The following is a 22,816-nucleotide window of genomic DNA, read 5'->3' as shown; positions in this document are numbered from 1 at the left end:
CTTAGACTCAGAATACGTTGTCTGTCGTAATTTTTTAGCCCGTCTTACTTCAGGGTATGGTTGTTGGCTTTACAATCCATTTTGGGCATACTGTGTTCTGTGGACTGTGCTAGTAATCTCATCGAAACCTGTGACTGTCTCTGTGGTAAACTGTGCCAGTGCCGAATGACTGCTTCATAAACAAGCTATGCAGTAAGCTCTGCAAGTTACCTATTACACGTCTGTGTTTTCGTCACTGCATGTGGTATGGCTGTTGAATGACCATCTAGGCTGGGTGGACCATGCAGACTATTTTGAAAGGCTCTTTGTTTTTTTTCTGTTGTGTGTGTGCTGCGTCAGTGTTCATGAGTGTGTTGTAAAATCTAATGGAAGAAAACACTATTTGGATTGCTACTCTTCTATTTACTTTGAAGCTTTGTGAGGCATCATTCTGGGAGTAATGATGGGAGACAACAAAACGTAGTTTGTAGCCTCGGAATTTTTGAGTGCTTTACCCTGCTCTTTTTGTTGGTGTGTTTTTAGGTAACCTACTTCTGATTGCTCGTATCTTTGGGCCTGTGTGCTTAAAGCCAGTGACTGTTTACCCGGGGTTAATAACAGTAATCATTAGAGTTGAGAGAGGAGGATGCTGTTAAGAAAATTCTGCAAGCCCTTTGTTCCACTTCTCTTTCTACTTATTTGTGTTTCTGATACGTTCTAACAGGAGAAGCTTTCAAAGGATATTGATTACCTTATTGGCAAGGAGAGCCAGGTGAAGAGTCAAATTTCTGAGCTAAACTTGTTGATGAAAGAAACAGAGGTAAGTGATATTTTTCTTTTCTTTTATATTTCAGAGGTGAGGTTTGCATATTTTTCATTCATTCATCTAGACATTCATTTATTCATTCATAAAATCCTAAGGGTATATTATGAGCTGGGAGTAGAGTTGTATTAGATTTCCACCCCTGCTTTTCTGGGACTAGGAAAACAAAGGTAAGGAATGGAATGCTGTGTGATCAGTGCTGATAGAGGTAGTGATTAAATGATACTGAAACACAGATGAAAACATTATTTTCCTTATGTTGCTACTTTTGAGACCTATCTTTTTTTTTTTTTTTTGAGACATGTCTCAAAAGTAGCAACATAAGGAAAATAATAGCTTTCAAAATTATCTATTTTTTTTTTTACAAAACTAACAAATTGCATTTGAAAGATGTATTGTATGTTAATAGGACTAGGTTTATTTAAATTTCCCAGATATTCTTAAATATATACCTGTCATATGTTCACCAAAAGATGTGTATTAGAATGTTCATAGCTGCAAAAAAAAAAATAAGAAAAAGGTTTTTGTAGCTGTGTTATTTGTAATAGCCACAAAATGGAAAGCACTCAAAAGCCCATCAATAGTGGAATGTAAATAGCAATGATGAATGAATATCTACAACTGTGGGCAACGATGTAGATAAATCCTGCACTAATATGAAGGGAAGATGCAAGACACAAAGGAGGACTCGCTGTGTGAGGCTAAGAGGCGAAACTAGGCTGTGCTGCTCAGGAGAGGAGCTGCTGAAGAGGCGGAGGGCCAGTGTCCGGAAAGGCTACATGGGGTAGCTTCTGGGATACTGGTAGTATTACTTAGTCTGAATGCTGGTCACATGGGTGTGTTCACAAAGACTCTGTGATCTTACACTTACGTGTACATTCTTCTGTTTGCATATTATATTTCAGTAAAAAATTGGAAAAATTGATAGCATTTTAAAAATATAGCAAAAGAGGATAGAATTAGGTTATTTTAAAATTATAAATATTCTTCACTGACTTTGATCCCTGTTTTCTTTTCTTTATTTGAAATAAATTGAAGGTCATTTACTCTTGATCCCTTTAAAAGTTTTAATTAAATATAAAAATATTCTGACTAGCATGAGACTTACATCTTAAAACAAATACTTTCTAAAAGTGGGTTAAATTATTGAAAAATTGGGTGAATTAGCACATTACCAGTATTGCTTTAGTTTTTAATATTTTGTTGATTGCTTTCACCATCCTAAGTAAGTTGGTTTTATGTGTAATTTAAAAGGTAGGGTTTTGTTTTTCATATTTGTGTCTGACTGACAAACTCTTCACAGTTTAATCCCTAACACGTGGCACATTATCACCCAGGCAGGTGGCACATACCACCCAGAGATTGTATCTGTCGTCATTTTAAGTTTGTCCTCATAGTTTTCTCAGTCATCTGCCTTTATTCTTTAAAATGTATTTTTGGCTGTGCTGGGTCTCCACTGCTGTGCAGACTTTGTCGCGCTGCGGCGAGCGGGGGCTCCTCTTGTGCGCAGTGCAGGGGCCTCTCATCGCAGCGGCTCCTCTCGTTGTGGAGCACAGGCTCGAGGGCGTGCAGGCTTCAGTACTTGTGGTGCATGCGCTTAGTGCCCCCACGGCATATGGACTCTTCCTAGACCAGGGATCAAACCGCGTCCCCTGCATTGCCAGGAGGACTCTTATCTATTGTACCGCCAGGGAAGTCTGCCTTTACTTCTGAGATAAGGAAATCCAGTGCTTATTTTTGAGTTTGTCATTCAGTAGCTTGAAAACTGAGGAATTCAGGCATTAAGTATTCGTGTAGGCACTGACTCCTTGAGATCCTGGAGACATCATTTAACATTTTTTGTACCTTTGACCTAAGCTGTATTTGTAGGGTTATCAGTAAGAGTCTTCTGTACTAGAAAATTTGTCTCTGTTCTCGGTGAAGATTGCGACACTGTCTTCTATCTATAATTATACTTTGCTGGAAACAGCCTCCTCTTTACCTGTGTATAATGATATTTCTGAATTTAATGTGCTATGTCACTGAAAAACTACCAGAATGTCATCACTTTCTTTCTCTCTTCCCATCCCCCCTTTAAAAGATTGGCTGTTGGGGTTAGAAAACAAGAGAAGGAAATCTGGAAAAACTTTCCTTTCATTATAAATGTTGGCCAGAAGCCACTGAAAAATGTACAGTGCACTTGTGCCATATATTGTCAGCTTTTAAGAATGTTCTCGAAGACTGTACTGTTGGCTGCTGTTATGAGTGTATTATGAGTGCTTGTAAGTGCTTTGCAGTCTTATTTCCAAAGTCAAGTCAATCTCTGATTTTGTGGACATCCAAAATGTTCAATAAGCATCTTATAGAGAGGATCATTTTATGGCAAAGTAGTGGAACAGCTGTGTATATGGTGAAAATATGTGACATTGAGGTATGCATTTATGTATTAATGAATAATCTTTCTCAATCTTCAGAAAAGCCTACATGGTCTCTCTTATCCCTAGTTTTCAGAACAGAAAAATAAGAATAAAGAAGTTAATTTGCATAACATGTTATTAAATCAGTATTAATTAAATTACAATTTATTTATAGTTACTGGGTTGTCTGAAAAGTTCATTTGGATTTTTGCATAAGATGTTACAGAAAAACCCAAATGAACTTGTTGGGCAACCCAATATATCACTAATACTAATTTGAAGAGAAAAGTTACAATTTTATATCTTAGTAATGTAATTTCTTTCAGTTTTATATCTGTGGGTTACCTTTTTAAAAAATTGGAATATGGTAGAAAGAATAAAATTTCTTGAATTAGAAATGAATAAATAACTGCAGATTTTTTTTTTCCTGTGTCCTTAGTTAAATCAGATAATTTCTGCCTATGTTCCTTCATATACAGATTGAACGTTGCTTTTTATTTCATTGAATACATTGTTTATTGCTGAACTTTGGAGATTGAAAGCTTAAGGAAATACAGTTATTATAAAATCACAAACTGTGTCTAAAAGTTGCTCATCATCCCTCATTAAGTGTATTTGATGTCAAGTTATTGTTCTGACAGCTTCAAGGTGTCAGACAAAATCTTCTTCCTTCCAGGATTTGGGTTTGTTGTGCTGAATTTTGACTCCTTATGAAAAGGCATTTGGATTTAGCAGATAAGCTAATGCTTTGCTTCTTTTACAATAGTGTAATGGAGAGCGGGCTAAAGAAGATGCAATTATACATTTTGAAAAGCTCTTTGAAATCCTAGAAGACAGGAAATCATCTGTTTTGAAGGCAATTGATGCTTCTAAGAAACTAAGATTAGACAAATTTCAGACTCAAATGGAAGAGTACCAGGGGCTGCTGGAGAACAATGGGCTCGTGGGGTACGCTCAGGAAGTGCTGAAGGAGACGGATCAGTCTTGCTTTGTCCAGACGGCAAAGCAGCTCCACGTCAGGTATTTTGATTTGAGCTGACAATCTCTCTAGCCGCATCATTAAACACTGCTCCGAGTTTCCGCTGTAGCTCTGATGGCTTCGGAATGCTGTGCCGTGTGCAGGACCTCTTGCTTCACTCTTAACCGAGTGCTGAGTGAAGTTTTCTTTAGTTAATCTCATTGCAGATGTTTAGTCTGATTTGCCTTTTTAAAGAATCATTTTTATATAAAACATTTTATATCTGTCTATAGAATACAGAAAGCTACAGAGTCTTTGAAGAGCTTTAGACCTGCGGCTCAAACTTCTTTTGAAGACTATGTTGTTAACACATCTAAACAAACAGAACTTCTTGGAGAATTATCTTTTTTCTCAAGTGGTAAGTTTTAATATCCGCATACCTTCGCTTTTTTGGTTGGAAATCATACTGTGTAGACGACACATGGGCTTTCCTGGTGGCTCAGCGCTAAAGAATCCGCCTGCCAGTATAGGAGATGCAGGTTGGATCTCTGGGTCGGGAAGATCTCCTGGAGAAGGAAATGGCAACCTACTCCAGTATCCTTGCCTGGGAAATCCCGTGGACAAAGGAGCCTGGCGAGCTACAGTTCTGGGGGTTACAACTAGTTGGACTCGACTTGGCAGAATACACACAAATTCTCTTCAGCTTGACACTATAAAGCAGCAACTCAGTTGCCCAGACCTTCCTATCCTAAAATTGTATGCCATTTATGTTTTTATAACCATGTTTTTATGCCCCAAAGCTAGGTTCTATTGGTTTGTATGTTTTTAAACATTGTGTGAATGGGCATCACACTGTATGTGTCTTTTTTGGTAAATTGCTTTTTTGAAAAATTAAGTTTAGGATAAATATTTGTTAATATATGAAGTTCTGGTTTACAACTGTATTTTAGCTTTACTGTTCCATTATATAAATAACTTTCCTACTGAGCGACAGTCTGTTCCTGTTTTTTATCTGTTGTAAACAGCTCTATCAAACATCTTAGTCAGTGTTTCTCTGTGCCTGTGTATGAGTCTCCCTAGGGCAGAAGCCTGGAAATGGTATATCCAGGTTAAAGGTGACTCTAAGATGTTTAAGCGTTTACAGTGCTGTATGAGTTTGCTAGGGCTGCTGACACGAAACACCACTGATTGGGTGGTTTAAACACCAGAAATGTGTTTTCTCTGATTCGGGAGCCTAGAGGGCTGAGATGAAGCTATTGGCAGGGTTGGTTTCTCCTTGAAGCGCAGGTGGCCGTCTTCTCCTTGTGTTCTCACACAGTCTTCCCTCTGTACGCATCTGCATCCAGATTTCATCTTAGAAGGACTCCAGTCATACTAGTCATTTTGTACTAGGTCCACCTCACTGACCTGATTTTAACTGTGGTACTTGTTTAAAAGCCCTCTCTCCAAATAAAGGCACATTCTGAGGTATTAGTACCAGGGGCCAGAACCTTACCATGTGGATTTTAGGGCGCATGGTTCAGTCCCTAATGATTGCTTGTGTTTGTGTTCTGCAGCTCACCAGTAGGGGGGTAGTCTGTTCCTTTTTCTTCTCGTCTTGTTCATCTCCTTCAGACTTCTCTCCATGGTGAACAGTTACACTCTTTGGAAAAGGATCTGTGTGTGTCCTTAGTTGCTCAGCTGTGTCCGACTCTGCAACCCCGTGGACTGTAGCCCGCCAGGCTCCTCTGTCCAGGGGATTGTCCAGGCAAGAATACTGGTGTGGGTTGCCATGCCGTCCTCCAGGGGACTTCCCAACCCAGGTCTCCTGCATTGCAGGCGGATTCTTTACCATCTGAGCCACCAGGGAAGCCCAAGAATACTGGAGTGGGTATCCCTTTTCCAGGGGACCTTCCTGACCCAGTAATCGCCTGCATTGCAGGAGGATTCTCTACCAGCTGAGCTACAAGGGAAACCCTTGGAAAAGTATAAGCTTAATTATTGTGTAGATACAGATGTGTAGATTTGTATTTAGTCAAAGGAAATATGTCTTGTTAAAAAGTTAAATACTGAAGGATTATTACTATGACCGTCTTTCTCTTCCAGTCAGTGCCTGAATCTCCTTTTGACTATATACTTACCCAAAATGTATACTTGAATTGTTTTTTATATATATGTTATTGTTTGTTTACTTAGGAGTACAAGGTCCTTCCTCCTCTGGGGCAGGGGGTCCCGGAATTGTCTTTCGAAAGAGGAGATTGAGGTTGGGTAATCTCAGGCTATGCCAGTGCATAACGCAGAACCAGTAAAACCTGTGGGTCAGGATGTAAAGTGGTCACCCGTCTTCCGCCTGCTGGGTGCTCTCCTCACTGTTCCCTGCATAACATTTTTTTAGTAAGCTGTGGTTTAAAAAAAAAGAAAAGAACAGAGGTATAGGGTGAGGCATACCAGTCATGATGGTTGTTTTTTTTTTAACTTTAAAATGTAGTTTGGATGACTTGTTAGATCCCTTGACTGCACAGAGACATGCACAGACACACTTAGGCTGTCCATTGCTTGTACGCAGCTGGAGGATAAAGGAAGCTTCTGCTGTTCATTTCACGTGTTTCTCTGTGATTTGATACAAACGTGTGTCTGTTTCTGTGTGCGTGTGCATGTGTAACCCTTACAGCTTATTTTTACCATATGACCAAAGCAGTTAAGCTGTTTGGAATTTATTCTATGGAAAAGATGATGAATACACACAAATATTTAGCTGTGAAATTTTTATCATTGTATTTTTAGTGAAAAATTAGAAACATGTTTCTGAAAATAGTTAAGTGTTGCTATAGTGGGATACCACTGGGAGAAAAATACTGGCAGGAGCTATACAAAATTATTGTAGTGATAATCTTTGAATTACTTAATTTGTGTGTGTGTTTTATGTAGTTTCTGATTTTCTTACAAAAATGTGTATCTTGTTAATGCCAAGAAAAAGTCATTTTAAATTGCTTTGCAATTCTGAGAAAGATAATATGAAAGGAAATTATATAACATTTTGACATTATTATACTAACCAAACTTAGATTTTTTACTAAAGGTAGTAACTAAGTTACTAAAATAACTTAAAAGAGGACAGAAATTAGAAATTTCACATCCAGGGTTGTTATTTCAGTAAATGGGCATTGAAAGGTATATGGTTAAAAATTTTGATTTATGACATTAAATGGCACCCCACTCCAGTGTTCTTGCCTGGAGAATCCCAGGGATGGGGGAGCCTGGTGGGCTGCTGTCTATGGGGTCGCATAGAGTTGGACATGACTGAAGCAACTTAGCAGCAGCAGCAGAATTAATATGGAAAGCTAAAATTGTTTTACTAATTTTGTCTTATTTTTCATTTTTCTTTCCCCTTTCAGTTTTAAACATAAATATACACTTTGAAAATCTCTATTTTATTTATTACTTTTCTTTTAAAATTTTATTGTAACAAAACTTATCCTGAGATCCACCCTCTTAAATTTTTGATACAGAATGTGGTTTTGTTGTCTATCGTCACAGGGTGTACAGCAGATCTCTAGAGCTTATTCATCTTGCTTAACTGAAACTTTATGCCTGTCTATTAATAAGCACACATTTCTCCCTGCCCCCCAGCTCCTGGTAACCACCATTCCAGTCTTTGATTTCATGAATTTGGCCCTTGTAGATACCTCACATAAGTGGGATCATGACATGAGCATTGGTCTTTCTGTGTCCTGCTCGCTTCATTGAGCCTGTCCTCGGAGTCCATCTGTGTTGTTGTATTTGTAGGAATTATTCTTTTACTTATACACCTTATTATAAATACAGAAAGTTCTTGGACAACAGAGAAATCCTTTAGTTTTTGTCAATAAATCATTTTTACTGAGGAAAAAAATAAAGGTTCTGAAATAATAGTTTAATATTGTTTTCTGTTTTATAATTCTTTCAGGTGTAGATGTGCCAGAGATCAATGAGGAACAGAGCAAAGTTTATAACAATGCTTTGATAAATTGGCACCATCCAGAAAAGGATAAAGCTGATAGCTATGTCCTTGAATATCGCAAGATTAATCGAGATGAAGAAATGTTGTCTTGGAATGAGATAGAAGTGTCTGGCACAAGTAAAGTTATTTCCGATCTGGAGAGTAATTGTAACTATGCTTTCAGAGTAAGAGCCTACAAGGGTTCCATCTGCAGTCCTTGCAGCAGAGAACTGATTCTTCATACTCCTCCAGCTCCAGGTAGTGTGAATACTGGGGATAAGAAAAGCGTACAGTTGGAAGAGACCATGATAAAAAATAAACCTGCTGATGTGTCTGTGCAGACCTACATTAAAGCCACCTCTCATTTGTAAAAGATTCTAGAAAAGTAGATTCTATATCCAGCTAGGATTTAGAAATAGAATGAATACTTGAATTTTACCATGCAGGCTGAGAATAGGATTAGACTTCTAACTGATAACAGATACAGAATAACATGACATTTGAATGTGTAGGGTTATTAATTTGGAATTAAAATAGTGTAAATGCTACCTTACAAGTTTTATATAGTATAATTCTATTTTTTGATCAGTTTATAGAGATCTCTATTAGCATAGGATCTGGGTAGATATTTTAGAAATTTATTGGTATGATAACATGAAGTATAATTTTAGTTAACCTAATTCTGACTTGTCTGGCTTTTCTAACCCAGTGATTACCAGCCCATGGGGATGGAAGGCACATATTAAAGCCACATGGATAGCCCTCCTTCCCCTTCCCCCCACACTGAGAGCTCCTTCTACCCAGCACTGCCTCTCCTTTCCAACCTGGTAACCACCGATACTACTTAAACAAGGCCTGTACATTTTTATAGAATGAGAATGACTTACAGGTTAGTTGATGTTCACTACAGTGTTTCCACGGATAAGGGACGTATAGAAGCAGAGTTATGCTCATCCTGGTGACCAGGAAATCATTTTGCCCTTAGACGTTTCTTCACTTGGCTTTTAGACCCCATCGCGCCTGCCCATTTTAGTGGCTTATGTACCCATATTTTGTGCACTCTGCCCTTCCTTGCCGTTTTGTCCAGGGTGTGCTATTCACTCTTTGTTTTTCATGTATATTGTAGCTAATTAAGAAAAAACAACAACCAAATGCATAAGGTTGGCTAAAAGTACTTTTCTTGAACTTTAATAATATCCATAAGAGAGTTTTAGGGTGCATTTACAAGTATTAAGTAAATATTTTATGGTTTATGCAGTTTCCACTTTATTTTCTAGTCTGACTGAAAGCGGAAGGAAAAAGAAACCTGAAAGCAGCTGCTGTTTTCAGTGACGAAGTGGAGGAGGGTAGAGGAGGGGGAACATTAAAAGCTGTCTTCCTTTTCTCTGGGAGAAGCCATATGAATAGGCTGACCATCTAAATTTATTTTGCAAACTGGGAGACATTTGAGATTGAAAGCAAGCGTGAGTTGTCATGCCAGGACAAACCGGGAAGACTGGTCAGATCTCATTCACGGAAAATGGTTTTAGCTTGTTAGCAACATGGCAGCCCACTCCACTTTCCTCGCCTGGAGAAGCCCCATGGACAGAGGAGCCTGGCGGGCTACAGTCCATGGGGTCGCAAAGAGTCAGACATGACTGAATGTTAAAATTTGCCATTTTAGCTATTTTTAACTGGATGCATCAGTGGCATTAAGTACATTCTGTGCACCCATCATTATAGTCTCTGGAACTTTTTCATTTTTCCAAATCAATACTGCATCCATTACATGGTAACCCCTCCATCCAGCCTTCCTTCTGCCTCTGCCTCTATGAATCTGCCTCTTCTAAGTACCTCGTGTGTGAATGGATTTGCATAATCCTTTTGTGACTGGCTTTTATTTTCAAGCTTCCTTCATGTTGTGGCACCTATCAGAATTTCCTAACTTTTTTAGGTTGAATGGTATTCCATTGCATGTATATCCCACTGTCAACTTAAAAAAAAAAAAAGCCCAATGTGAGAGTGTTATTGGGGGCAAAATGAGGACTGCAGTCTGGGAAAGCAGCCACTCAGACAGCTCTGAGAAACTGCTCCAAAGAGGCAGAGGGGAAGGTCAACACATGTATGATTTTGGTGAAGGGAGAATCCGTGCAATCAAGCACATATTTTTTTATTTTTCAGAAGGTTTCTGCTAGTTACAAGGAGCAGTCGTCACCATGAAGGATTTTAGTGCTTTTTTAGATAGGAGGCGATAACAAGAACTGGGCTCATAAACTAGGCTCCTGAAAATAGAGCAGTCCTGCCAGTCTGCCCTCCCCGCCCGCCCCCTGCACCGAGGGCCTCATTTCTGCTCTCCACCCTGAACTCATTTCAGGGGTGTTGAAAACCGGCAGCTGCAGCAGCACATGATTTAATCCTTGCAGAGATAGACGGCAAGTGCCAGTGGCAAGTGCTAACTTGAAGTTGACACCACATTTTCTTTGTGCGTTCATCTGTTGACGGGCATTTGGGATGTTTCCACTTTCCGGGCTAGCCGCCAATGAATGTTAGGCTTAATGGGTTTAAGTTGATAGGCTTAGGAGAGTAGTGTTGTCTCCATTCTGCAGTTGAGGAAATTAAAGTTTAGGTTAAGCTCCAGTTAAATGTTTGAGCTAGGAATTCAAACCCAGGTGTCTCTGAACCCAAAGCTTATGCTTTTTTTTTTTTTTTTTAAAGCAAAACACTTTCTTGTGTCTGCTATCTTGATTGGTAAGGAGAAGACCTTATTAAAATTGCTAATATTTTCTGTATTTGTAAAATTTGGGCTTCCCTAGTGTCTTGGTTGGGAAAGAATCTGCCTCCAATGCAGGAGACCTGGGTTTAATCCCCGGGTCAGGAAGATCCCCTGAAGAAGGAAATGGCAACCCACTCCGGTATTCTTGCCTGGAAAATTCCATAGACAGAGGAGCAGGAAAGGCTGCAGTCCATGGAATTGCAAAGAGTCGGACATGACTGTGACTAACTTAAAGATAAAATTTGGAATAAATTTTAAGAAAACATGCAGATATTTTTGAAAATATACAACCCCTTATTTTAGGGATAAAAAAAGAACAGATTCAGTAGTATAAGGTGTTTAGGTTTGCTGTATCTATTCCAAGGAGCTACATTCATAAATTTCTCCTACATTGAAAATGTTTCTTCCACTTTGAAATTACTGAAAATTTTCAGGTACAGAGAATTTGCTGGAAATCGTTTCTGAGTTGGGGTTTTGGTTTGTGAATAGGGTAGGATAATATTCTTCCTCCTATCTCTTTTTAGTAATTTCTGTTTGAAAGCCTGTTAAATTTAACCATAGAGTGTAGAAATGCTAATAAATAATTTGCAGGCTAATTTTAAGCTCTGTTTGCAGTTTTCAGTTTCCTCTTTGATGAAAAATGCGGCTATAATAATGAACACCTCCTGCTGAACTTGAAGAGAGACCGTGTGGAGAGCAGAGCTGGCTTTAACCTTCTGCTTGCTGCGGAGCGGATCCAAGTGGGTTATTACACCAGCTTAGACTACATTATCGGAGATGTTGGGATTACTAAAGGGAAGCATTTCTGGGCCTTCCGTGTGGAGCCGTACTCATACCTGGTGAAAGCGGGCGTCGCTTCCAGTGACAAACTGCAAGAATGGCTCCGGTCTCCCCGGGACGCAGTTAGTCCAAGGTAGAGTCTTTTATTGATCTAGAGCTTGATAATTCTTTAATTCTGTAAAATGTAAATATCCTGGTTTAGCACGGCAAGCCTGAAAGTGGACTTGGATTTACTTCCTGCATTTAGAGTATTTAGTATGTAGAGGATGCCTTTCTCAGATTCAGAGGTTTTGGCTGTGCTTATGTGGCTGGCTAAGAAAAGATGTCACGTCGTCTTGTATCACAGTGACTAATGAGCTTTAGCAGTTAAATTCTAATGCTGTGAGGAAACAAGTCTTTTTTGGGTACACCTCTTGATTATGGTATAGCTTCGCAATTTAGAATATTCAAAGGCTTTCATATCAGTTCTCTTAATTATAAATAAAATTGCATAAATGTTTTTTATTTATTTTAGTTGCTCAGTCGTGTCCGACTCTTTGCGACCCCATGGACTGTAGCCCTCCAGCCTCTTTGTTCCATGGGGTTCTCCAGGCAAGAGTACTGGAGTTGGTTGCCATTCCCTTTGCCTCTAAATGCCATATTTCACAATTGGTGCTAAATGGATACAGTTTCTTTAAACAGTCCTATAAGTACTTTAAAAATTTGGTCACGGTAAACATGCTCCCATGGCAAAGAATTTTAGTTACTTGAGAGTGACTATTTAATGTTCTGTACAGTTTAGTTGTGTTACATGATGTAGTGTGAACTAGTCCAGACAGACAGTTTTTGATCACTTACGTCTACAGAAATCCCAGAGTAACAATCTGAGTGACAGGAAAAACTTGTTGCCCTAAGATAAGAAATTGAAACAATAGTGAAAATTGCAATATGGAAATAGTTTCTTAAACACAGTGGCTGTCTACTTGGTAATTTATTAACAATGTTAAAAAAGTTTACAACATGAGAAATACTAGAAGTGAAAAGACCTGATGGAAATGGTTGATGTCCTGTGCTCACAAGTGTACTAACATAAGAAGCACCCTGCACGGGGAAAAGTGGAAGGAACTTTGTATCAAAATTTTCTTTAAAGTTTTACTGTTTTATAATCAAAGGAGACTAAAACTCTTCATGATGCTTGCTTGCATCATAGAGCCATGTAGAAAATCCCAACCAGGAAATAACAGTTCTTAGCAGCAGAATGAAACATGCTTTTTTCTCCTGCTTTATTTTGTAGTGCCCATTTATTTTACATAGTCTGATAAAGTTTTTGGATTAGGAGATCTGTGTTGGTTTCTGTTTTCTTATATATGATTTTATGCTATAAATATTCAATATTTGTCAAGCCCCTTCCATTTCATCCTCCCCTGCTTTATTTTTGATAGGCCAAAATTACTAATTATTTTTAACTTCTCATCTGTTTGTTTATATATATATAGGTAAAAATGGGTGATACTTTATGACAGAATTTGGGTCTGAGTCTGTGGTGTAATTCTAAGTGACACTGTGTAGTCCTTATGTTTCTAACTGATTATGGTTTAGCAGAAAGGTTTTGATGTAAAAGCAGTTACGATTGATTTTAATTGAACTCAATGTATATCATCTGGTGAAAATGTTCTGAAGCGACTTGCAGGCCTTCGGATGATGATGCAGGTGAGATCCTGCTCTGTCTGTGCTGTGTTTTAGGTACGAGCAGGACAGCGGGCACGACAGCGGCAGTGAGGACGCCTGTGTCGATTCTTCGCAGCCCTTTACGTTGGTTACTATAGGTATGAAGAAAGTCTTTATTCCCAAGTCACCTACTTCTTCTAATGAACCTGAAAATAGAGTTCTTCCCATGCCAACAAGTATAGGAGTTTTCCTCGACTATGATAAAGGCAAAGTGGCTTTCTATGACATGGATCACATGAAATGCCTCTATGAGCGCCAGGTGGACTGCTCGCATACGATGTATCCAGCGTTTGCCCTGATGGGCAGTGGAGGAATCCAGCTCGAAGAATCCATCACAGCGAAGTACCTAGAGTACCAAGAGAACATGTAGTCACACATCTGATGTGATTTAGGATGAAAACTGTGAGCAGAGTAGTGCCTCGGGGTTAGCCTCCGTAACTAATTATATATCATCTGAGCGTTGTGTCACCACACTTATTTTTTGTGTCTGTTTCTTCTTCAAACACAGAAAACCTAAGCAGCCTTTCTGCCTTTCACAAATGCCGGGGAGAGACGTTCTTTCTTAGTTAACACTGAGATGGGTAACTGGACTTTTCTTTTTTATGCACAGGAAATCTAATTTATTTGTATCAGCTTGTGTTGCTGATACTTAGACATTCCTTGTTTTGGGCTGGGGGGAAGGGATCCCAAAGTATTTATTACTCTTCTTTTGTGTTTGGTTTTCATTTTTGTATCATGTTTATGTCCTCACAGAAGATATTTTTTAAATGCCTTATGGATAGAAAGTAGTACTAAGCATGGTGTTGTGCATTTGTTTTTAATAGGAAAACAAAGGTATAGATAGATAAAACGAAAAAGGCCATAGAAATAGTAGTATATTTAAATGGAAAATTATGTATTTAAGAATATATTGCCTAGAAAATGAATACTACTGTTTGTTTTCTTCTGAGACCACAAACTGTAAGGACATCTTAGAGTTTTCTTGGCTGGTAATGCCTGTACTTGCATGTGTAAGAAACATGATTTATTGCAGGAAACACAGAATTCTTGGCTAACACATGAAGCTTTTCACTTCATATGATTTTTTGGGAAACTTTTTTCTTCAATTTTTTTTTTTTTTTTAGTTACTCTGTGAGCATATTTGAGCTTATATCAATATTTATTTTTCATAAATACTAGTGACAATAATGATGCCATTCTTTTGTTTTTTGTGTTTTGTAATTTTCATTTTGGGACACAAATATTACATATCAGATTGTCCTGGTTTATGTTTACATATTTGAAAAGTTCACAATATATTTTCAGTGTCATTAAATATGTTATAAAATGTGAAGTAACTATCTGGTCAGTTGTATGGCATTTTCTATGGCTCATTGGTAATAGGTATTTATTATATAAGGAAATAAAAGTATAGATTTGTTTAGAAATAATAACTGAAATCATAATGACTGTGTATACCCTTCTTAAAAGTCGAAAGTTCTTTGAAGAATTACATTTTATCTAAATTTTATCCTCATTTTTGAAAGATACTCTTTCTTGGGTGGTTTTATTTAAACTGGTTAGTTTTTTTAAAGTTAGCGTATTCAGAAACTAAGACCGTTAAGTATATTTAGCGTTAATCATTTCGGAATTCTTTTCATACATTTTAATTGACTAACCAAAACTCTTAGCTCTGGCTTTTTCGTTGTTGTTATATACATATATTAATGGAAATCTGTTATTCAGGTTGGTAACACTAAATTAGTACCTTTTCCCCCAGACCCAAGAAGGAAATATCATGGAGAGTTTCAGTGTTTAGGAAGCTTTGTTCCTTTCCCACCTATGAATGGCAATCTATGACGTAGGCTGAACTGAACAAATACGCGGTGTTATGCGGGTCGCTGTGCAATAAAGCCGCTAACATCACATGTACGGTAATGTCTGATAGTCTCCAGCCTGTGCCGTGCGTAGCATGTAGACATTTTAAATATAAAGCTTTAATAGGGATAAGAAAGCTGGATTTATAAAGGGATATAAAACATTGTATAGTTGCATATAATTGTTCTCTTGAACTTCTTTCATTTTTAATAAAAATTAAAAGTAAGTCAAATGTCATTATTGAAGTTTGCATTCCAGGAGTTCTCAGTGTGTTTACATGGAGAATAGAAGCAGTGTATGAAAAGATGTTTGACTGAATATATTAACCTAGAGGTAAAGTTCTATTTAAAATTATTTTGGGCTTTTGCTAGCTTTAATTCTTGTGGAAGTGATCATTAGAAAAGCTTAACATCAACAGGGACTCTTGAATAATGCAGAATTAGGGGGGAGTCCACTCTGTATGCAGTTGAAAATCCCAGTATAACTTTATGATCGACCTTTTGCATCCTCGGTTCTACGTCTAAGAACCCAACCGACCGGGGATTGTATAGTACCATGGAATGTGTTCACTGAAAAAAAATCCATTGTAAGTGGACCCATGCCGTTTAAACCTGTGTTGTTGAAGGATGAACTGTCTAAACTGATCAGTTGGTCTAATATTTCTATTTTAAAAGTTATCTATTGTTTCTGACTGCTCTGGTTCTTCGGGGTGGCACGTGGGCATTTCTCCTGACGTGGCTCACAGGCCCTGGAGCACACAGGTTTCCACAGCCGTGCCACGTGGGCTTAAGGTCCCTGGCGTGTGGGGTCTGTTCCCTGACCTGGAAGCAAACCCAAGTCCCCGGCACTGGAAGGCACTTTCTTAACCACTGAACCACCAGAGAAGTCCCATTATATTTCTTCTTTGATCTATACTAGGTCAGGTATTTTTCAGATGAGCAGCCCCTCCGTCACATTTATACTCTTCGGTTATGAGGCTCTGGTATAGTTAAGTCTGAATCGCAGTGAATTGTTACTCATGGTTGATGGGTCTTAATTTTAAAATAAATAAGAGTATATTCACAAATAACCCTATAATAGTGTGTAATAACTTCATTCTCATATTCACAACTGCTTTCTTGAAAGTAGTAGAAATCAGACTATTTCTGGGGGATTGAACACCATCTGAACCTGTTACTCTTCTAATAGCCCCCGTCATCTGATAGCCCCTGAGAATGCACACTGTGTGGAAATAGAATCAGTCTTTGGATTGCTACAGGAAGCAGTCGTGAACTAGTGTTGTGGGTAGGAACACTCTTAAGAAATGATGTTCCACCAGACAGATTTGCATTCATTTTAAATGAGTTTTACCTGCTTATGGGAATAACATCGCATAAGAATTGGAGGGTGTCTTGGGACTTGAATTAAACTTGAAGGACTTTTTTTCCAAGTTTGACTTGGAACTACGTCATTTCACAGAAGTCTTGGACTCCTGCTCTTATTAGACGCTGTGCTGTGTAATGGGTAAAAAGTGAACGAGACAGTCTGGTTAGGTTCCTGCCTTTAGGAGCCTACTTTCTAGGAAGGAGAGATGATAAAAATGAAAGGGACCAAGGGGGTGCTGGAGGTGGGAGCTAACACTTGATTTGTGGTCAGGGAAGCCCCTCTGAGGAGGGTGATAGGAGTCTGACACTTGATCTCCAGGAGCTGGTCGGTGTACCAAGGGCTGAGTGCTGAGCATGTTAGGTATAGTGAACGTGAACTGCAAAAAGGCTTTGAGATAATAGAGTTCTGGCTGGTAATAGAATTGCCCTAGCTGGTTCAATTGAAAAGAAGTTAATGGAAGAGTTGCTTAGAGATACGGGCAGCCTTAAAGTCGTGAGATGGCTGGCACGGGCTAGCCACAGCTTAAAGCCATTACCACATCTAGAGCAAGGAGGACAAGGGGAAATAGTGTTCCTAGATCCCAGGGAGAGGGAGACTGGGAAGGGAGGGTTGCCACGGAGGCAGCTGTCAGCACGGGTGGGTGCCAGGCGGGGAGGGGAGGAAGACATACCGTCCTCTGGATCTGCTGGGCTGCCTACTGACCAGGCCTGACTGGCCGCCGCTGGTGCCCTCTGGAGATGCTCACCGCGGGAGTCTTCCTGGGGCAGAAGTGGGGTGACCGGGTCTGTGGTGGTTGTGGAGGGGGTGGTGTAGGGGGAGAGGAATGGGCAGAGCCGGAAGGAGGTTGTTGTCTTTGGGGGAGAAGAGGGGAGGCTGTAGGCCACTGTGCTGGCTGCTTCAGTGAGGGCATTTATAATCTGAAATGTAAACAAAAGGAGGCATTTTGATCCCTAAAGACTTAGACAGCTAACACACTTTCCCCTCTTAGCTTCCTGGTACTTCTCTTCTTTGCTGCCTGTTCTTTACTGAGATCTGAGTCTAATGATGTTGCTTTTTTTCCCGAGTTTGCTGTCTCTTGTCTGAAATACCTTTGAATAGGGAAGAATAATTAAGTGTCATGGTTAAGAAAAAACGTTTCCTTGAAGTTCTGGGCTAGACTGATGCATGCAAGTAAGTTTGTAACATACTGTCAAAATAAAATTGAAGTGTGCCGTAAGTGAATTTTAGACTATAGCCTACCCGTGGATACTAAAAATATTTTTAATAAAATTATTTCCCTTTTTTTAAAGGTGCATTTATTTATCTTATCTGAACACAATGGTTTATTAGGTTTTCAAATGCTATATTGCATATTTTTAGAAGACCTAAAAAGGTTCCTTGGCTTTGTTTATGTTGGGATGTGGTTCAGTTGAGTTTGAATCTTTGCTCACTGGCCAGATTATATATGATTGCTTCCGAAGATCTGCTTGCTTTTCTTCCAAGTCTTGGTCTCATTAAAAGACTATAAATCTTTTAAGTGCAGAGGTAATGTCCTTTGGATTAGTGTACCTGTCATGTGATACTAAAACTGTTGGAGCAACATTGATTTTATTTTCTTAGTAGAGTGGTGAGTAGTCTTAGCTGCTGTAGAAATGTTTTCTCTCTCTTTTTTTTTTTTATTGGGGGGTGAAGGGGAATGGGGGCAGAGGCGGCGCCCCACAGATGGCAGCCAGCCCAGAGTGAGGTGCGGGGGCTCCAGAGGAGAGAAGAACCCAGTCCAAGGCCCCCAGAAGGGCGAGGCGCGCACCCCTGCTCCTGGTCGTGGGAATGATCCAGCCAGAAAGCCACCACGCGATCCAACTCGCGCACCACGCGATCCTTCCAGGCCCGCAGCGTCTCTTGTTCCTTCTCCATGTCCTGTGGAGAGAGACTTGGAGACACGGCTCCCCCAGAGGCCATGCCGTCTTCTCGGGTGCCCGTCCCGTCGGTGGACTCCCCGGGGCCGCAAGTCACCCCAGGCTCGAGTAGCCCCCTAGGGCTGCCTGACTCGGAGCCTCGGGAAGCCCCCCCACGCCCCCCAGGGCAGGCCTGCCCTCCTGACCAAGATGGGCCCCCGGATTTAACTCCCCGTTCCCGCCCCCCCATCCTGGAAGGCCTCCTCCAGGACAACACCGACCATCCCCAGCCCGCACCCCTGCCCGGGCCGCTGAGCACTGGCCTGCCACACTCGGAGACCCCGGCTCATCACTCCCTGTCTTCCAGGAAGCCACACGGAGCAGAGTGCTGTCGCGTGACTGTCACTCAGCTGATCCCTGTTTTCTCTCTCTCTTAAGTAATATCTATATGTCTCCAAAATAACAAGTGCAGGGTTTATAAAGTTAAATAATAGTAAAAAATGCTTAACAAAACCCAGAGACCTCCCAAACCCCCACCTGTACCCCTTCTAGCTCCCTAGAGTCAGTGACATTGACTCTTATTTGTTTCTTCTGTATTTATAGTAATGTTCATTTTCTCCTAATATAAGAGATTACTTACCAACATCCTGTAATATTAAATGAAGGTTTTAACTCTCTAAGTAAACGTCGTTCCATATTCAGCTAAGTAAGTCTGTTATGTCTGCCTTTCTTGTACAACTTTTGTTTTTCTTTTGGAATTAAAAATTGCCTGTTTTGTTGACTTAATTTTCTTTAGCTGTCTGTCTAGCTAAATTGTCCTACCTCTTTCAAAGGTTTGTAAAATGCCTCTAATATGGCAATTCCAGAGGTCAAACATATTTCTATGTTTTTATTTTTCCTGGGGAATCTGCTAGAGCTCTGTCCTCCTGCTCCAATGTGGACTGCTTGGTTCCTGGGCCTGTTACGAATACATAGCTCTCGGGGCTTCCCTTTGCCTTTATGCTAGGAATAACCCATCCTTCTAAGTTGAACCCCATTTCCTGGATCCCATGTTTTTCTTGTAATTTATTTATGCCCTCATTTTATAAGTAAGTATAAGTAAGTATCTTGAGAGATGGTTCAGGGGAGGTAGAATTTTTGGAAATCTTGCATTCTAAAGTTTCTTTACTCTAACTTCCCACTTAACCATTTGAAATAATTCTCCTGTTTTTCAAAGAACTTGTATCTGGTGAGTAGATTCAGTATTTGATAAAATTGGGGCATTTTAAGATGCTATATGACACCTTAATTTGTTTTACTCATTTGAAATCTTTGTACCTAAATGCTCCCTCCATTTTTAAGCACATCTGACTTAAGTGGAAATATTTGTATTCCAGAAGTTATTTTGCTGGTAAGATTTCTTGGGTTACCAATTCTGCCCATAACTTTGACATGTAAGCATTTGAATTCCTTCTTGGAGAGTCCTAGTAACTGAGCAACTTTCATTTTCACTTAATACAGCCTAAAACTGTTGAGTGACAGAGAACATTTAAAAATGTTGTAAAGGTTAGTACATCATGGTGTCTAAAGGGTAATATGTCTAAGAGCAGTTTAAAGGTATGGAGGAAAGGGGAGGACTCCATGAGCAAGTAAGTTTGGCTGTTACTCCATAAATTTAAATTAGATACTTGATGTGTTTTTGACTGCAGGAATTTTCACAGTGTTCACTGCCTGCTGATTTGGCTCAGTCTCGCAGAGAATTCTGTGGATCACATGGACACAGTAGCAGTGGTTATTGTGAATTTTTGGCTTGGACTTACATCTGAGATTTGTCATTTAATAACTGTATGATCTTAGACAAGTTCATCACCTGTAAGCTTTATCTTATCTGTAAGATAGTTCTAGTGCCATGTACTGAGGCTCGATAATGTACACAAAGTACTTAACACAGGGTCTTGTATACAGTAAGTACTTATATATGGTGGCTTCACATACACATTCTGCTTTTAAATAGCGCTTCTGAAAATAGTATTTAACTTTATAAGATATCTTTTACAAATGATAGAAATATATTTGAATACAGAATTATACTAGGGAAGTCTTAGAGTTTTCAGCTGCTATTATTTGCTTATAAAGTTCAAAACCAAACTGGAGAGGTACAGTGGCCCCCCCTTATCCACATGGAATGTGTTCCAAGCCCCTCTGGATGCCTGAAGCTGCAGATAGTGTTAAACTCTCTCTCTATATATATTTTTTCCTGTACCTACATACCTACTGTGAAGTTTAATTGATAAATCAGTCACAGGAAGAGGTTAACAACAACAATAAAATACAACATTTGCAACACTGTGTGTACTTGGTTGCTCAGTTGTGTCCAAACTCTTTGTGACCCTCCTGGACGGAGTCCTGCCAGGCTCCTCGGGATTCTCCAGGCACAGAATGCTTGGGTGGGTAGCCACGCCCTTCTCCAGGGGATCTTCCCAACCCAGGGATTGAACCCAGGTCTCCTGAAGCGCAGGTGGATTCTTCACCGTCTAAGCCACCAGGGAAGCCCCTTTGTAACACTGTCCTGTAATAAAAGTTACCTGGATGTGGTCTCTCACAGTACCTTATTTTCCTGTACTCATCCTTCTTGTGAGATGTTAAAATGCCTACATGATGAGGTGAAGTAATGTGAATGATGGAGGCACTGTGAATCTCGCTAGGCTGCTGCTGATCTCCTGATTCTGGATGTCTGGTGTGGACCCTGTTGGTGGTTGAGAGTTCTGGGCAGGGGGCAGCCAGACAGCGTGAGTACATCCCTGTTACTCAAAGCAGCACAGTTTAAAACTCATGAATTGTTTCTGTCTGGAATTTTCCATTTAATATTTTTGAACTCTGGTTAGCCGTGGGTAACTGAAAAAGCAAAACTGTGGCTGACGGGGGGACTATTGTATATGAATAATTAACTTGAGGAATAATTCAGCCAGTAAGATAATTCAGTTTTCTATGAGATCAAGATAATATGGTCCATGTGTTTCTTTGCTTGTTACTTAACAGGCGAGAGAATGTAAAACACAAAGGGAAAGGACTCGTGGCCTGTGTCGCCTCTACAGGGTCTCAGATAAACTCAGTTCACCCTACATCTTTCAGTCGCTCCTGGAACCTTGTGAGGATCATGTTAATTAAAATGCAGCATGCACAGGGCTTCCCAAGTGGCGCTAGTGGTAAAGAACTCATCTGCCGGTGTAAGAACTGTGGGTTTGATCCCTGGGTGGGGAAGATCCCCTGGAGGAGGGCATGGCAACCCGCTCCAGGACTCTTGCCTGGAGAATCCCTTGTAGAGAGGAGCCTGTGGGCTGCAGTCCATGGGGTCACAAAGAGTCGGACACGACTAAAGCGACTTAGCACGGTACAGCACACATGTACTTCGGGGCAGTGCTTTTCCATGTTAACGTGCCTGTGGGTCACCTGGGGGCCTCATTAAAATGCAGATTTTGACTTGGGAAGGCTGAGAGGGAGCTTAAGAGTCTGCATTGCTAGCTGGCTCCAGGTGAAGCCAGCTTCTACAGACCGCAGTGTGAATAGCCGGATGTTGAGAGCACGACACAACTAAGCGACTAAGCAGAGCCCAGCCCAGCCCACCAAGCAGGATGGCTCCTCTCTGTGAGTACGGCTGGGGAGCCCCGGGGTAGAAGAAATTATAAAACAGTTTGCAGTGAAAGTTTAGCAGTCTCAGCGCAGCTGGACTGGGAAGTATCATCTGAGTTCAGCTTCATGAGGTTTACAGGTAAGTCGTTAATGTGTTAAAGAAGCTTTGAATCGACTCCACACTTGGGCAAATATTCAATTGAAATTTCCAAGCTACTGAGTTTTACAGTATTAAGACTGAGTTTGGGCTTCCCAGATTAAGTCCATGGGTTCGAGAACCCATCCATTTAAAACAAACCAGCTGAACTCAACACACGTCTTCGAGAATGTATCTTATGTAAAATTGCTTGATCCTAAACTAAGATCATGGCACCCAGTCCTGTCACTTCACGGCAAATAAATGGGAAACAGTGGAAACAGTGGCTGACTTTATTTTTCTGGGCTCCAAAATCACTGTGGATGGTGATTGCAGCCATGAAATTAAAAGACGCTTACTCCTTGGATGGAAAGTTATGACCAACCTAGACAGCATATTAAAAAGCAGAGACATTACTTTGCCAAAAAGGTCCGTCTAGTCAAGGCTATGGTTTTTCCAGTAGTCACGTATGGATGTGAGAGTTGGACTATAAAAGCTGAGTGCTGAAGGATTGATGCTTTTGAACTGTGGTGTTGGAGAAGACTCTTGAGAGTCCCTTGGACTGCAAGGAGATCCAACCAGTTGAGGTCCTTTAATGGACTGGAACTTGGTGGTCCGGAGC

At 40.1% G+C, this 22,816-nt stretch overlaps 1 protein-coding gene across 4 annotated transcripts in view; it reads left to right on the top strand.

Moving 5' to 3' along the window:
- The window catches only part of TRIM36 (tripartite motif containing 36), a 43,497-nt gene extending 28,055 nt beyond the window's left edge, over positions 1-15,442 (top strand). For 2 of the 4 annotated variants that reach the window (XM_027552618.1, XM_027552620.1), the window contains exons 6-11: positions 704-799; positions 3,965-4,218; positions 4,450-4,574; positions 8,082-8,372; positions 11,482-11,779; positions 13,369-15,442. In XM_027552618.1, the coding sequence (XP_027408419.1) occupies positions 704-799; positions 3,965-4,218; positions 4,450-4,574; positions 8,082-8,372; positions 11,482-11,779; positions 13,369-13,723 (1,419 nt within the window). In that variant the 3' untranslated portion in view covers positions 13,724-15,442. The remainder of the gene's footprint in view (positions 1-703; positions 800-3,964; positions 4,219-4,449; positions 4,575-8,081; positions 8,373-11,481; positions 11,780-13,368) is intronic. The other 2 variants (XM_027552619.1, XM_027552622.1) reach the window with 2 other exon arrangements.
- The last annotated feature ends 7,374 nt before the right edge of the window (positions 15,443-22,816 follow it).

This window comes from Bos indicus x Bos taurus, chromosome 10, assembly GCF_003369695.1.
Source record: "Bos indicus x Bos taurus breed Angus x Brahman F1 hybrid chromosome 10, Bos_hybrid_MaternalHap_v2.0, whole genome shotgun sequence".
Taxonomy (NCBI): domain Eukaryota; kingdom Metazoa; phylum Chordata; class Mammalia; order Artiodactyla; family Bovidae; genus Bos; species Bos indicus x Bos taurus.
This window is presented reverse-complemented; position numbering and strand designations above follow the sequence as displayed.